The 11382-nt window shown below is 51.8% G+C and overlaps 1 protein-coding gene across 1 annotated transcript; it reads right to left on the reverse strand.

Moving 5' to 3' along the window:
• Positions 1-10381: 10381 nt before the first annotated feature.
• Positions 10382-10982, reverse strand: RPS29 (ribosomal protein S29). The gene is made up of 3 exons (XM_068192047.1): positions 10821-10982; positions 10580-10679; positions 10382-10501 (listed from the first exon to the last, which is right to left on the reverse strand). Exons 1-3 carry the CDS (start codon positions 10880-10882, stop codon positions 10493-10495), a joined length of 171 nt encoding a protein of 56 aa, XP_068048148.1. The 5' UTR covers positions 10883-10982; the 3' UTR covers positions 10382-10492.
• Positions 10983-11382: the final 400 nt, after the last annotated feature.

Genomic DNA, 11382 nt, shown 5'->3' on the forward strand with positions numbered 1-11382 from the left:
CAAAAACCATTGGGAAAAAGTGTCCACAGTACAGCAGAAGTAAATAAAAGTGATAAGTTAGAAAAACAAAATAAATTCTGTAACATCGGTTAGTTTAGAAAGTTATATATTACCTTGTAACTACTTTTAAACTATAACCAAATACTCCTCTAAAATGTCATGACCTCTGAGAATAATGTTTATCTAAGTAATAAATCGTTCTTAACTTTAAAATAATCCCATCCCTTCATTACTAACAGGGACAGTAGCACCAAGGAATCCTTGAGAAGGAGCATTCCCCATTTCCTGCTGCCATTTCCATGGCTGAGCTCAGCCCTCTCCCAGCTTGGAGCTGCAAAACCTTAAAATAAATCTGTGATTTTCTCCTTTCCTGGCGGCCTTGGAGGTTCTGGGAAGTCTTGCTGCCCGAGAAGGGCTTTGCTCACCTGTTAGAATTTGAAATGTAGGGAATTCTGAGAACTCTGGGTTTGTAAGCTAAAGCTTAGAATTAAATACAAGATTTAATTTCAGACTTTAGAAAAGGCTCCTAAGATGAGGTGTTAGAAGCTAGAATGTGGATCTAAAGTAGAGACTTGTTTAGAGTTTTAGATGTAGAAAAAAAAAGTCGATATAAAGGTAAATGAGAAGTTTAGAATACAGTACTTTAGGTTTGTGTGTCATAACATGATTACTTAAGAAAACTTACACTGTAGCATGAGTCTAAGACAAAATACTTAAAGACTGAGTTAAAAATATCAATATTTTTGTTAGCAGTGTTTCATTAGTTAATAAATCTTTAAAAGGCCTTGTAACTAGAAATCTTGTGACTTTTACAACGATGCTGTGAAGATGTGGGCTGAATTCCCTTTTTCTGTTTGCGTAAAAGATAAGAAAAATAAACTGTATTATCAAAAACAATTCAGAAGCTTTGCCTTGAGTTACTTCAAAATTCCTCACACTCAGCCTTCATCCTTGGCTGCACAGGAATGTCCTTTACAGGTCTCTGTCCTCTGCTCAGCCGGCTGTCCCCTCCTGTGCAGAGCCACAAGGTCCCCCCTGAGCCCCCTTTCCTCCAGGCTGAGCCCCTTCCCAGCTCCCTCAGCCTCTCCTCGCATTTCCCATATGGAAAGTATGGATTCCATGAGGAAAGATGTGGAGATTTGCATAAAAACCTCCTGGAATTCTCGCACCATCCCGAGTCCAGGCCATGGAAGGTGGGTTTGGCCTCACTGCGCTGTGTGTGCCCCTCCCAGGGATGCCCAGAGATCCCTTATGTCCTGAAAACCAAGGTGGGGCTCACTCACAGCTTGGACTCGATGATCTTGGAGTCTTTTCCACCCAAAACTGCTCTGTGACCTCACCCAGGTGGGTTATTCCTGCTCCCTGCTCAGCCTTTTTAGGGAGTTTTCCCTCAGAATGACAGTTGCTGCAGGAATGAGGAATGAGGTGCGGCAGCAGGGCTTTTACAGCTCGGTCCAGGCTGAAAAGCCAGACTTGTGCCCCAACCCATCGATTTTTCATGGCTTTTTACTGAAGGAGTGATGAAGCTCTGGAATGTTCTGCCCGGGGAGGTGGTGCAGTCTCCATCCCTGGGTGTGTTTAACAAAGCCTGGATGTGGCACTGGCTGCCAGGGCTGGGTTGAGCTGTTGGGGCTGGGTTGGACTCCATGGTCTCAAAGGTCTCTTCCAGCCCAGTGATCCTGTGAATTCTGGGAATTTCCCGGAGCTGCAGTTCCCAATCCAAGCCCAGCTGACCTTTGGCAGGGCAGGATGGCAGTTGCAGCTCCAGAAATGTCCCTGCTGCTCCTCGTGCCGTGTTCCCATCCATCATTCCCACGGATCCCGGGGGCCATGGGAGCACAGCCCCTCCAGGTGATCCCAGTTATTCCTCATGACTCCCCTTGTTCTGCTTCCCCAGCCAGCCCTAAACCCCAGCCCCTCACTCCAGGCTGTCCTTTCCCTGTCCCTGCTTTAGGCCTGGAATTAATTAGGCAGGACCCAGCCCAGTGGCTTGGAGAGCGGCTTAGAGCAGCTTTAATTTTGATTAATATCTCCTCCTGCCTCTAAAACCATCTAGGCACGACTCCCTGCCCGGCCAGGCTTGTTAAAATCATAAATCAATCCATCCCCCTCCCTCCAGACGCTCCAAGACCTTTCCAGTTGCAGCCATCCAGCTCCTGCTGCCACGAACTTTTATTTACTGGGTTTGCTCTGCCTCTGCAGAGAGGAAAATCCACTCATCAAAGCCCAGAAAAAAAAAGCCTGGAATGTGAATTTATTTTAAAGGAATTCAAGTTACCTGGTGAGGGCGGGACACTTTGGACAGCTCTATCCAGGCTGGGAGCAAAGAAAGTCACCCCAGGATTCGTTTCCTGAGATCTTGCCCATCCTTGGAATGTGCCTGCAAGGAAAAACACACACCTGGACATGTGCTCATCTATTTATCTGATAAAAGTTCCCTCAGCTTTAATCACCAGCCAGTTCAAGTCCTCAAAATCCCATTTCAGAGCCCCAAACCAGCCCCTTTTATCCCTTCTTGATGCTCAGAGCCCTTCCCATCCCAATCCCAGCCCATCCACTCAGCCCTGCGGGAGGAAAAAAAAACAGGAAATTATGGTTCTTTTGATTTTTTTGGTCTTTTATTCCCTTTTCTGGCACTCAAGGAACAGATCTGGGGTTTGGACCTCACAGTAGAAGCCAGGCTGGGGTTTGGGGAAAGGGGGAATCCCAGTTTGGCCACACTGCAGGTGCTCTGTGGGGCTTTGGGACCTGCAGTGCCCCCAGAAGGAGAGGGGGACACCCTTTTAGGACAGAAATCCCCACGTGGGAGAGTCCCATCATCTCTCTGAAGTCTGTTTGGAAACCTGGCACTGGCAGGGATGAGCTAAACCTGCTGCTCTGTAATCAGAGATTCAAAGGCTGCTGTCAGTTCTTCGCTCCTTACCCCAAAAACTGAGTTTTCAGCCAAACTTTGATCAGTTCTCAGCCAGAAAAGGGAATTTTTTGTGGGTTTTCTGTGGATATTCACACTCTGAGGAGGCCCTTAGGGAAGGGAGGCATCACTCCATCCTTTTCACCACCCTTCCCACTATTTTTGTCCCAGTATTTTTGGGACAACCCCTCTGCAAACAAGACTGGTCCCTTAAAATGTTTTTCCCCCTCAGTTGCAAAGAGATAAATTGGAAATTTGTAAATGTTCAATTCCAAAGGCACATCAGGGCTGGCGTGGGAGCAGCAGGGAGCGTGGCCAAGCTCTGGGACAGAATGGAATCGGGGAATTCTGGACTGGTTGGGGCTGGAGGGGATTTTAAATCCCTTTAAATCCCATTTCACCCCAGCCCTGCCATGGCAGGGACACTTCCCCTGTCCCAGGCTGGCCTTGGACACTTCTAGGGATGAGGAACAGCTGTGCCAGCCCCTCCCCATTCCAACCACTCAAATCCAACCCAAACAGCCCCAAAAACCCAGAAATCTCCCACACCCACCCAAAATCCACCAGGAGCTCTATGAGTGATGCTCAGCCAGCCCTGACAGTATTTCCCTGAGAACACCCAGACTTGTGGGCCCCACAAATCTTTTTGAGCCCAATTCCAACAGGGGGTAACAGAGCTGGGCATGGATTTTGTGTCAAGCCCAGGAATCACAGCAGTTTTACAGCTCCTGGGAGCACTCTGGTGCTCCAGACCCTGAGCCATAAACTCAGGATAGATTTCCAGAGGGATTCCTGCTCTCCTAAGCCACAGAGAATTTCTTTTCTGGGGTTTGGATGGTGTTTACCACCCTCAAAGCTGTGATGAATGATGCCTGCACACACTCTCTAAAATATTCTCTGTGTTCTCAGAGCTCAAAAAAAAAACAGTTAAAAAACACACACACACACACACACAAAAAAAAATCTAAAACCAAAACCACACACACACAAAAAAATTAAAAAAAAAAAAAAAAAAGATAAAAAAAAAGAAAAAAAAGTAGTCCTGAGCAAAGCTAAGCCCCAGGCAGGGCTGGCTCTGGGGTTTTGCCTGCTTTTCCCATGTTTTCAGGCGAGTTAAGGAGAAGCAAAAAGTAATTAAGCCATCAGAAGGCTCTGCAGGCGTGGGAGGATGCCAGGTGCTTGGTTAGGGAGGGATTTCTGCAGCACAGGTGAGATCCCAGCTGAAATCCTCCTGTTTTCCAGTGAAATCCCAGCTCTGCAGAGCCACCACAGGAGGAGGAGGATGGAGAGGAGCAAGGAGATGCTGCTGGATAAGCAAAATCCCCTCTGCAAAGCAGGAAGCTTTAACCAGAGGCAGGATTCCAGCTTTTATGGGATGAAATCCAAGAAATCTCAGGTTTTGGCATGGATTTCCTACAAACCCTCACTTACAAACCCCTCGTGCTGAGGGAAGCATCCCACCAGTGGGTCTGGAGCTGGGTTGATTCACCAGCACGAGCAGGAGCTGCCAGGAGAGCAACAAGGGCCCCTCATTCCCAGAATTTTTTATTTTAAGAGGCTGAGAAGCCTCTTCCAATCTCATGCTAGAAGAAAATGACACATATCCCAAATTCCCACTTAATAATTTGATTTATTCCTTTAGCACAGTCCTTGGCTAAACTTTCCCCATCCCAGTGCTGGAAAAATCCAGAGGGAGCAGCTCCACAGGGCTGTGGGATGAAGCTGGAGCTGCTCCGAGGGAGAGGAGGGGCAGCTTCAGCCTCTCCAGAGATGCCAGATCCCAACAAGAGGGGACAGCCAGGAGAATTCGGGCTCTGCTCCCAGGGAACAGGGACAGGAGGAGAGGGAACTGTGGCAGGCACATCCTTCTCTCTCTCAGGACTTTTCATAGAGGAGCACAGAGAGAAGAAAGAGAAAACAATTTCTATTCCTGCTCCTTGTTTTCCCATGTGGAATGTGCTTGGAGAATTGTTCACCTGGGGTGATTGCTTGGTTGGATTCTGGTGAGGATTGTTTGAGCTGATGGCCAACCCAACCCACCTGTGGCTGCACTCTCAGAGAGTTGTGAGGAGTTAGATATGGTAGTTAGGAAAAGCAGGTTTGTAGTTTTAGTATCTCCTTTAAACAGTATATTAATGTGTTATAGCACAGTTATAATAGAGAAATCATTCAGCTTCTGAGCTGGAGTCACACATCAGCATTCCTTCCCGCCGGCTTCACCTGCTTTTACAATAGGGAACGGCCTCAGGCTGGCCCAGGCGGGGCGCAGGGTGGATTTTGGGAACATTTATCCGTGGAAAGGTTTGTCCAGCCCTGGCACAGCTGCCCAGGGAAGGGGAGAGTCCCCAGATAAGATGGAATCCACCCATCCCCAGCAGTGCCAAGGCCATCCCTGCTCCGTGTCCCCAGGTGCCACATCCACGGGGACTTAAATCCCTCCAGGAAAGGGGACTCCAGCACTGCCTGGTCATCCCAGAATGGGTTGGGTTGGATGGGATCCTAAATCCCACCCCATTCCCAGCCATAGCAGGGACACCTTCCACTGTCCCAGGCTGCTCCACCCTGGCCTTGGGCACTGCCAGGGATCCAGGGGCAGCCACAGCTGCTCTGGGAATTCCAGCCCAGCTCCTCCCCACCCTCCCAGCCAGGAATTCCTTCCCAATATCCCACCTAAACCACCTCTCTCTGATATTTAAGGTATAAATACACAGAGGCTCCTCGAGCTGGAATGATTATTCCACCATTATCCATTGCTGATGCCTGGAAAACCACGGAAATCCTGCGAAAGGGGGAGACACCAATTTGATTTTTAAGTTTGTTTAAAGCGGTTTCACCACTAAACAAGTAAACATTTATAACTGAATAAATACTTTTTCACTTTAGTCAAGGAGCATTCACTGGCAGTTGGCATAAATATTCAGTTATGGAAATGATTGGATAGAAATAGATATTTCCATGCCATAAATAAACATTGTCTGCAAGGAACACACTCCCAACAAGAGGCGTGAATTAGAGCCACTGGCGCCTCATGCCAGCCCTTGGGAATGTTTTATTTAGAAGCACTTCAGCTCACCACACAGCCTGATCCCATCTGCCTGGATTTTCCTGGCTGTTTATCCCACCAGATTGTTAAAAACTTGGAGCAGAATCATGGAATCATCGAGTTGGAAAAAAATCTTTGGGATCATCCAGTCCCAGCTGTGCCCGCTGCCCACCTTGTCCCCAGCTCAGAGCTCTGAGTGCCACATCCAGGAATTCCTGGGACACCTCCAGGGATGGGCACCCCGAACCTCCCTGGGCAGCCCCTGCCAAGGCCTGAGCACCCTTTCCATGGGGAAATTTTTCCTGGAAAATTCTCCTGCTCAGCAGGTGCCACACCCTGTGCTCAGGGGCTCACCCCAGCACTGGCAAGGGGAAAGTTTAGCAGGGGACTGTGCTGAAGGAATAAATCAAATTACAAAGTGGGAACTGGGGATATGTGAGCATCACTGCAGTTCCAGACAGGTGCTGGGAATCGGCAGGGAGAAATCCATGGGAGTTACCTAAATCTATGGGATTTCCCCAAATCCATGGGAGTTGCCCAAGCCTCTGGTCCTGGATGCAGGAGCGATGCTTCCCTTGAGCTCAGCACAGCTTTTGGCCCCACAAAGTGACACCCAAATGTCCCCAGCTGAGTTTGACTCTCCTAAAATGAATTTAGGGATAAAAGCCCTTAGTTCGGGAATATTTGTGGTCCCAGAGAGGATGAGAAGAGTTCAGCAGGGGCTGGTGAAGAAGCAGGAGAAAATCAGGGATAACCTGAGCAGGGATAAAGAGTACCTGTCTGGTTTGGGTGGGATTTTAAACTTTTTTGCCCAAAATGATAGCACATGCAGGAGGGGAAGGGAAGGGAAGAGGAACTGGAATTTTGCTTCCAGTATCACACAGACTCAAGCGGGAGCAAGGAGAGCTCGGCTCTGCCCCAGTCCTGCTGTCCAGGAACAAGGATACAAAATACTGGGATTTTTCAAACGAAAGCAAGGACGGGGAATCCGCAGGACGAATTCCTGCACGCCCCAGCTGCTGGAGGGAGGCTGGGACTCGCGGACACAGCACGGAGAAGGCATTGCAGGCTGACGGTGCCATCTGCTGCTCCCGGAGCGGGAATGCTGCGCTGGCCGGCACTGGGAGCCTTTCCCTGGGTCCTGTCCCTCCATCCCTTGTCCCCAGTCCCTCTCCAGCTCTCCTGGAGCCCCTTCAGGCCCTGCAAGGGGCTCTGAGCTCTCCCTGGAACACCCCCAGCTCTCCCAGCCTGGCTCCAGCCCTCGCTCTCCTGTTTCCTTCAGGTCAGGACTCACTGGTGAGGGCACACCTCGAGGGCTCTGCCCAGCTCTGGCCCCTCAGTTTGGGAAGGACCTTGGGACGCTCGAGCGCGTCCAGAGGGGACAACGGGGCTGGAGAGGGGCTGGGAACACAAACCCTGTGAGGAACGGCTGAGGGAACTGGGGGTGCTCAGCCTGGAGAAAAGGAGACTCAGGGGTGGCCTCAGCACTCTCCACAGCTCCTGAAAGGTGGCTGTGGCCAGCTGGGGCTGGGCTCTGTCTCCAGGAACTGACAGAACCAGAGCACACAGCCTCGAGCTGCACCAAGGGAAATTCAGGTTGGATATCAGGAAAAAGCTTTTACAGAAAGAGTGATAAAGCTCTGGAATGTTCCGCCCGGGGAGGTGGTGCAGTCACCATCCCTGGGTGTGTTTAACAAAGCCTGGATGTGGCACTGGGTGCCAGGGTTGGGTTGAGCTGTTGGGGCTGGGTTGGACTCCATGATCTCGAAGGTCTCTTCCAACCTGTGAATTCTGAGTTTTCCCTGCTGTTCCTTTTATCACCGAGGTACTTTAGAAGCATTTTTGTCACCTCTGATGGCCCTGGCCACATTTAATTCCCTCAGGGCTTTATCCTTCCCCATTCCTGTGTGCTTGGAGAAATTCCCTGTATCCTCTCAGGCTGCCTGGCCCCGCTCCCACCCTCTGGAGGTTTCCTTCCTTTCCATGGTTGGGTTTGTGGCTTTCCCTCAGCGTGGCTCTGGAATGCTGGACAGCCCTAAAATCAGCATCACTCCAAGCATCACCTGCAGCCTCCAAACCACCCCAGGTGGAGCTGGATCCCTGCAGGAATTGGGGGATGTCAGACTGGGAGGATCAGGCTGAAAGCCCAGGCCAGTCTCACAGCTGGGGAAGGAACTCCTGATCCAGGAGAGTGGGATCCCTCTGGGAGAAGGAAAAGAGCCCCAAGATCACCCCCAGGCCGGTCCCATAAACCCAGGAGGATTCCCAGCAGGAATGGGACTGCTTTCCTACAGAGCACTCTCAGCTTTTCCAGCCTCGGGATGAGCTCAGAAGCCAAAGTTTTCCCCAAAACGTCTGAAATTCCTCCCAGAGCCTGTGACAAGCACAGATTTTATCTGGTGCATAATCCAATGCAATTTAGTGGGGTTTCAGCACTGCAAATCGCCTATAAACTCAATTCCAGCAGTTGGAAGCTCCTCTCTCCCCAAGCATCACTGTCTTTTCCTTGGCTCCAAGCAGGACATTTTATTTCCCTACAGGAAACCATTTATTAGTTGTTTATTATTAATGCAAAGTCCTTGAAGTGGGTTTTGACTTCACCTGTTCTTCAGGGGAATCAGCAGCTCTTTATAAATCACTCCGCATCCAAATTAAGTTCCAGCTTCACATCCATGAACCTCCAGAGACTGGAGCCACCAGAAACAAAATGCAATTTCCACACTGAGCTCAGGAAATCCAAGGTTTTGGCACCTCATCTTCCTTGTGTATTGGGCAATAAATACCTGGTTGAGGCAGCAACGAGGCAAAAAGGAATTACAGCTTGTCCTACACCACCCTCTCTCCCCAGGCTTAAAAGATGGGAGCAACAAAACAAGGAAAAGGCAATTTTGTAATTTTACAAAATTAGGTGCCAACAGAGGTATTTGAATGTCCACAAGGCAATTTAAACAACGTATTTTAGCTTTGGTTTCAATAGGGATTTGCTTTGCAATTACCATTCCCAACTATTTTGTTTATTTTTGTTTTCCATGAGGAAAAAAAAAAAATGTTCTGGCAGAGATTTGGGGCCCAGACCCTCAGGGCAGCACAGGGAAAGTTATCCCAAATCCCTTTTGCCCATTAGGAAGGAATTTTGCTCAGGAAAAAGGGACAAATATCCACAATTCCCTGCCTGGCTTGAACAGCTCTTAGTATCCAAAACATCCCAATCCTGCTGCCAATTCCAAGGCTCTCAGTGGTACCCAGCATGGGAGCATCCTCCTGCATCCAACGTGTTGGGAAAACATGGATTTCCCACTGGGAAGTGCCTCAAGCACCTCTGAGGGACAGCAGGAGGAAGGTGGACACAGCAGTGGGAACTGCACAGACCCTCCCAGCACATTGTGCATCCTCACTGATCCTGTGTTTCTCTGAAATGTTACACCTCAGTTAGAATCCCCCCTAGAAATTCAGTATTTTGGTTTAAGAGGCAATGAGGGTTTTCTGGTTTTTCAGAACCACGCAGAAGCCAAACAAATACAACCCACAGGATTCCCCTCCCGGTGTACATCAACAAAAATTGGGGGGGGGAAGTCCAAAATCACCTCCAGAGCAACTGAAATTTTATATTTTTCAGCATAGAAACTTCACACTGAAGAGTTTTCTGATAAGAACCAGGATTTAACCATTTCTCACTCAAAATGAGGCCCAACCACCTCCTGGTGAGGAAAGCCAACCCTTCCCCAGGGCTCCCAGATGATGCCAAATCCTCATCCCTGTGCCCCACATGGAAGGATTTAGCAGGAGGGGGAAGGAGCTGCTTCCTCACCATCCAGTGCCCAGTGTCCCTGCCCAGGGCAGGGGACTGGAGTGGGATGGGCTTTAAGGGCCCTTCCAGCCTAAACCACTCCAAATTCTGTGACATTCCCACAGCCCTTCAGCTTTGGCCATGGGCACACCTGGGTTTGCTGCCATTCCCTCTTCACCACCTCATCTCATTGATGAGATAGCCAGGGGGACAAAACGAAGGCTCCTGGGTATTCCCGAAGGATCTGCAGAGCACTCAGCTGGAGGGGAGCAGCATTTGGGACCCCAGGTGTGAGCAGAGCATTTACCTATGGCCAGTCCCCTCACAGAAATAGCACTGAATAGCAGAAGGGCATCCAGACACTTGGAATGCCCTTTAAAGAACTTAGGAAAGCTAGTTCCAGACCTCTGGCTCACTTAGGCATCTTTAGCTTACTCCCTTCAGAGCAGCTGCGGCTGCCCCTGGATCCCTGGACATGTCCCCGGCCAGGCTGGACAGGGCTTGGAGCAGCCCGGGGAAGTGGAAGGCTGGGAAGCCGAGCACAGCAGGGCAGCCCCCACGCCCCGGGAGCGGCCCCGCACAGAGGAGAACCCCCAGGGCCGCTAAAACCTGCACAGAAGGGAAACACGCACGCATCAGCTGGGTTAGGAGACCATTTATTAGGTAAGGCTGAGCCGAGACGCTGCAGATGTGTCAGGGAGGCTCTGGGACGCCCCGGGAGCTCCTGGCTGTCGCCTCATCCTCCCGGCGCTCAGTCCAGCTGCAAGAGAGCGAGAGACACGAGGGGAGTCAGCGGGGAGCGGCAGCCCCGAGGCCCGCCCGCAGGCGCGGGGCTCACCTTGATGAAGCCGATGTCCTTGGCGTACTGGCGGAAGCACTGCCGGCACATGTTGAGCCCGTACTTGCGGATGAGGCCGTGGCGGTTGGAGCACACGCGGCTGTGAGGGGAACAGAGGGAGCCGCGTGAGGGCGGGGAACGGCGGCGGGGAGGAGGCGGGGGGGAACGTGAGGGGAAGGGGAGCGAGGCAGGGCGGTGAGGCGGCAGCCACGACCCGGGGAGAGCAAGGGGCAGCACTGACCAAGAGCGGGAGCCCTGCCCGAACTTCCTGGGGTGGCTCCAGTAGAGCTGCTGGTGGCCCATGGCTGCGCGGCGCCGAGAGAAAGATGGCGGCGGCCGCCCGCCCTTATACCCCCCTCACGGCGCCTCCCGGCGTGCACCGCGCGGCGCGCGCGCGCCCTGCCCGTGACGCCGCCGCCGCCGCCGGGGCGCCCCCGCTTTCCTGCCCCCGCCCTGCCCCTCCGTGACGTCACGAAGCGGGAGGCGGGGCCGCTGCGCCCGCCCCGTGACGTCAGCGCTGCAGCAGCTCGTATCGCCGGCGGAGCGGGCTGCGAGCGCCGGGCGCGGTGGCGCACGCCTGTAGTCCCAGCTGCCGGGGAGGCTGAGCCCGCCGGATCGCTTGAGCCCAGGAGTTCTGGGCTGCCGTGCGCTGTGCCGAGCGGGCGTCCAAGCTAAGGCCGCCATCAATATGGTGACCCGCGGGGAGCCGCGGGACACCAGGTTGACTAAGGAGGGGTGAACCGGCCCAGGTCGGAGACGGAGCAGGTCAAAGCTCCCGTGGCGGTCAGTAGCGGGATCGCGCC

The sequence above is a fragment of the Anomalospiza imberbis genome, chromosome 6 (assembly GCF_031753505.1).
Source record: "Anomalospiza imberbis isolate Cuckoo-Finch-1a 21T00152 chromosome 6, ASM3175350v1, whole genome shotgun sequence".
Lineage (NCBI taxonomy): Eukaryota > Metazoa > Chordata > Aves > Passeriformes > Viduidae > Anomalospiza > Anomalospiza imberbis.

Bases quoted from the DNA above. Each gene is read 5' to 3' on its own strand.
- RPS29 (XM_068192047.1), bottom strand. From the start codon at position 10,882: ATGGGCCACCAGCAGCTCTACTGGAGCCACCCCAGGAAGTTCGGGCAG. The intron at 10,680-10,820 runs GTCAGTGCTGCC...TTCCCCTCACAG, and splicing joins GGGCAGGGCTCCCGCTCTTG to CCGCGTGTGCTCCAACCGCC.